The sequence below is a fragment of the Leptopilina heterotoma genome, unplaced genomic scaffold (assembly GCF_015476425.1).
Source record: "Leptopilina heterotoma isolate Lh14 unplaced genomic scaffold, ASM1547642v1 Lhet_186, whole genome shotgun sequence".
NCBI lineage: Eukaryota > Metazoa > Arthropoda > Insecta > Hymenoptera > Figitidae > Leptopilina > Leptopilina heterotoma.
This window is the reverse complement of record NW_025110905.1, coordinates 1,054,036-1,058,673: the sequence shown is the minus strand read 5'-3', so window position 1 is coordinate 1,058,673 and position 4,638 is coordinate 1,054,036. Positions and strand designations below refer to the sequence as shown.

Genomic DNA, 4,638 nt, shown 5'->3' with positions numbered 1-4,638 from the left:
TATAAGTTTAATTAAATTTAAACTTCGCGCCAAACGAGCAGTGTATGCTTTACACCATAGCAGTTCATGTTGTGCTCCTGCTCCAAAAACAGTCGAACTTTGCCAGTGTTCATGACGTCATAGATTGCCTCAGGGTAGAGCACAGCTTTTTGAGAGCAGAGTAAACTATACTCCTACACCGAGCAAGATCGCTCTCGGAGCAGATAACCGAATTCGCTATAAGTATATCAGAAACGTCCAGCGTTTTGATTGGCTATGCTCATAGAGAATTTCCAAAAAATTTAATGTTTTGGAAATTCTCTATGAGCATAGCCAATCAAAACGCTGGACGTTTCTGAATATACTCAGAACGGAGGAGGTATACAAGCCCCTTTAGAGTTGCGTATTAATCGGTAACTCGGCGCGTAACAAGGCAAATTACGCAAGCGCCATCTACTTTTTTTGAACGGATAAATCGTGGAACTATAACGCTTAAAATAAAGGTATTTAGTACTTCTACAATTCAGTATTCTAGGGTTTAGTGAAGCTCTTTTCTGTTTCTTACGTAAGTAGTTTTACACTTTTTCTAAAATAAATATTTCCTAACTTTTTATTGACCAAAAGGGCTAATAACAATTTTTGCACTTAATTTGCATGCCCCGTTGAAAAAATAAGAACGAATCTAGTAAAATATTTCAAATAATCTATAACTAAAAAATGTTAAATGTTCAGGAAGTATTTTTTTCATTTTTGTAGATTTCAGTTAAATAATCCTCTAATTTTCATCTTTCTTCAACATTTTTCTTATTTTTTAACAACTCTAATGTTATTATTAACTATTAGTGTCAGTAATTTACAAAATTGTTCCAATGCGACTGTATTTAGTTTTCTAGATTATGCTCACTAGAATTTGAGAAATTTTCACATATTTCTTATTAGGTTAAATTTATACTGAAAATATAATTTTAAAAAAGTAATGGAATTCTTTATTGGCATTTACAATAGCAAATAATTTTTTCAGTGAGCAATTATTTTTTATCTCTTTTACAGTTTTCCTATCAAAATGGGGAAAGCTTTTGGAAATCTTCATTATGTACGAGGAATCGTATTCTATAGATTAAGTTCAATGGAACAAAAAGCCTTCGCAGGAATGCTAAATCCTGGTTTAAAGAACGTGGCTCGTCGATTTCGGGAAAATATTTTTCGCGTTGCACCACGTAAGTATCATCTTTCATCTTTTTGTAAAAGTTGTAATATTTTTTTTAGGAAAATTCGAACTATTTGATTATTTGCATCAAATTGAAAAAATAGTTTTAACTAATTGAACTAAATATTTAAAGTATCAGTAATAAAATCTAATCATTAAATATTAAAAATTAATAACATATTCTATATTTCTATTTCTATGTAATCAATATTTATTTTTATTTACCTTTCTACAATAAGAGTCTAGAAACAAAAATATAAATTTTGTTACTAGTTTTAAACATTAACTATTAATTTACAGCCTTTATGCTTGGCTACTTAGTCTACGATTGGGGTGAAAAAACTTACCATCAAAATCAACGCAAGAATCCCAAGGATTACGAGAATGACACGTAAAAAATGCAGACAATATTAAATAGTTTCGATTAATTAGGAAATTTTCTTTCTTTCTTTCGCTCGTTATCTAATTAAAAAAAATGTCAGCAATTTACGATAAAATAATTAAAAAATCTACAACTACAATAATAGGTAAATTTACAAACTTTTGTTTTTCTTATTAACAGTAAGTAATTTTCTCTTGAAAAGAATATTCATTTTTTTAAACAACCGTTTGAATAAAATATTGTCTCCAAAAAGAGTTGATTGTTTACCTCAATAATTAAATTAACTCGCTCAAATAACACCATTTCATTTACATTGTTTTTCATTTTCAATTTTTCTTCTTTGAAATTAAATATTTAAATTTAATTTTAAATTAAAATTACCATTTATTATTTCAAATTTTACATTTAATAGTTACATTAATTTAATAAGATTACAATTTCCATTTATTTTCAATATTACGCAATTATTAGTTAATTAAACTTAAAATTAAAATTATTAATTACTTATTATTTTCAATTTTCCGTTTATTAATGAAACTTAATTATTATTTATTTATTAATTTATTAATATTAACTAAATTTATTTAAGCAAATTACAGTTTTTTAATTAATATATAAAAAATGGATGTCTGGTGAATGCAAAATATAATACTATAAATTAGATGAAATAATCAGTGTCCAGACAAAAGAAAATAACTTTATTTATAATTCATATGTATGTTGCAATTTATCTCTCTTTCTTTATTGTTTTCGTTGCGTTATATATAGTGTATATAAAGTATTTAAATTCCCTTTAACGCGACCTCCTTACTTTATATGAAAACAACAGGTGTGTTTCTCAAGTAATGCGATGAGAAAAATTCTTCGTACCTTGTGAAAGGTTCATATAAGTATATATATATATATATGTGTGTGTACACGTAGAAGACACGCGTGAACTTTCTGGTTCACTTCGCGAGATTTTTTTTAATAGACTCACTATCATTTCCATATTACAAAATCGCGTTAAATTAAAAAAATTTTATATTTATAATAGTAGGGTAGAGTGGGGTAAAAAAGCCATGGTGTAAAAAAGCCATTTGAGTTTTATTTAAAAACTATTAAGCCGATTTATCAGCTGTTTAGAATATAAATACTATTAGGTAATACGCAACTTTTGAATTTAGTTTGAATGTTGTACCTAGATTAATATTGTTTTTATTGTAATTTTAATTTTTTGTTGCTTTTTTGAAAACATTTTGGTGAACTTTTCAAACATATTACAATCTGATTAAGTGAACGAATAATAAAAGTAAATGTTTGTACATAAAGAGAAAAGTATACCGAAAACGTATACAATGTTAATTTTTGGAAATTGAACTGAATTAACAATTTATTTTTGCTTTTTTTAATAACTGGTCTTGGGTGTAAAAAAGCCAGGGCAAAAAATCCATTGAATATTTTGTGAAATTCACTTGTTTTCTATTTAAACTAACCTTATTATTTTACAAAATTTCTCGTGTTTATTTAATAAAATAAATTAAACACGACGAAAAAGTAGTTCAAAGTGCATTTAAAAAATAAACAATGAATAAACGGTTGCAACGAAATATGTTATCTGTGGTAAAACTTAAAGAGAACTTCTAAAAAAGGTACGAAAAATTGGCAGTGCAAATGGAAAACAGGTAAACTTAATATAATTTTCAATTTTGCTTGCTAAAAACTCTTTCATAATTATTAGAATACTTTTCAAATAAGACTATTTGTCATATAAATAAAGGGAAACTATAAAAATACCTAAATTGATAACATGTTTTGCTAAAATCGTAGGGTGGCTTTTTCACCCCACCAGGTGGTGCAAAAAAGCCACTTACAGTGCTTTCGTAAAACTCTTATAACTTAGTCCTTTCATGAGATAAAAAATATTTCCGTCAAGAATTTTCAAGCTTAATAACTAAACTTTCAATAACAATTGGAAATTTGAGAAAAAAATTTTAAATACAGATTTTACAACATCAAAAGTAAAAATGTGGCTTTTTTACCCCACTCTACCCTATAATTTTCATGTCTATATTTTTATTATTGTTATTCAAAACTAATAAATTAATTAACGTGGGGTTCAAATTAATTTCACGATGTGTGTCAAGGTTTAAAAATTAATTCCTAAAATTAAGATTAATTAGGGAATATTAAATGAGATAATCAAATTCATTTATTTTATTTATTTACAGGCCTCGAATTGTATATGATTATTTCGAATTATTCCGTTTCAAAAAAGGCGATTTTTCCGACTTGAACACTTTTAAAATAGTAGCAAATTTAGCAACGATTTTTACAAAGATAATATAGTTTTACTTGACAACATTTTTATATTTCGTTTGTATTATAATTAAAGAATTCAAATTAAAAGAAATTAGTCTAAATTTTTATTTTAATTAAATATAAATCTAGAAAATAAATAATTGCTTCTTTAACGTAATAGTTGGACATGCCATTTTAGGGGGTCCAGTAGTTGGACGTATAATATTTATTTGCATATAATGTTTGTAATTGTATATTAGTTAATATTGTCAACTATTAAATTTATTAGTAAGTCATTTTATATTAATTCATTTATTATTTAATCTTAATCAGAATGATCATAAGTTTCAGTTAATCAATTTCCCTGACAATTTACTGATATTAAAATTAATTTCCCTGACAAAATTCTTTTTACAGGAAAATATGAATGTTTATGGAAAATGAGTAAAATTTATGATTTTAATTATTTTTTAAAATGACAATTATAACCCTTCCTGAATTCAATTATTTTCTACAATTTCCACCCAGTAAAGAAAAAGTATTGGAAAAGAGCGAATAGTATTGTCGGTGAGTTTCTGCCAATACGGTTTTCACGCGAAAACATATTGGCAGAAACTCACCGCCAATACTATTCGCTCTCTTCCAATACTTTTTTTTTACTGGGCAACTAAACCTTCGTCTTTGAATCAATTAATTTAAATAATTTTCCGAAAGTTCTTCTAAAATTCTGTTATATTTTAAAATTATTTTTGAATTTGATTGATAAATTTTAATTAAAAATTTTTAACAT

General features: G+C 26.0%; 1 protein-coding gene across 2 annotated transcripts; it reads left to right on the top strand.

The window, feature by feature from the left end:
• The first annotated feature begins 394 nt into the window (after window positions 1–394).
• Window positions 395–1,822, top strand: LOC122500460 (cytochrome b-c1 complex subunit 8). 2 transcript variants are annotated; one of them, XM_043609398.1, is made up of 3 exons: window positions 395–544; window positions 1,030–1,196; window positions 1,487–1,822. In XM_043609398.1, exons 2-3 carry the CDS (start codon window positions 1,043–1,045, stop codon window positions 1,579–1,581), a joined length of 249 nt encoding a protein of 82 aa, XP_043465333.1. In that variant the 5' UTR covers window positions 395–544; window positions 1,030–1,042; the 3' UTR covers window positions 1,582–1,822. The 2 variants fall into 2 exon arrangements, with proteins under 2 accessions (XP_043465333.1, XP_043465334.1); XM_043609399.1 differs by lacking the exon at window positions 395–544 and adding an exon at window positions 640–664.
• Window positions 1,823–4,638: the final 2,816 nt, after the last annotated feature.

Bases quoted from the DNA above. Each gene is read 5' to 3' on its own strand.
- LOC122500460 (XM_043609398.1), top strand. From the start codon at position 1,043: ATGGGGAAAGCTTTTGGAAATCTTCATTATGTACGAGGAATCGTATTC. The intron at 1,197-1,486 runs GTAAGTATCATC...ATTAATTTACAG, and splicing joins TATTTTTCGCGTTGCACCAC to CCTTTATGCTTGGCTACTTA.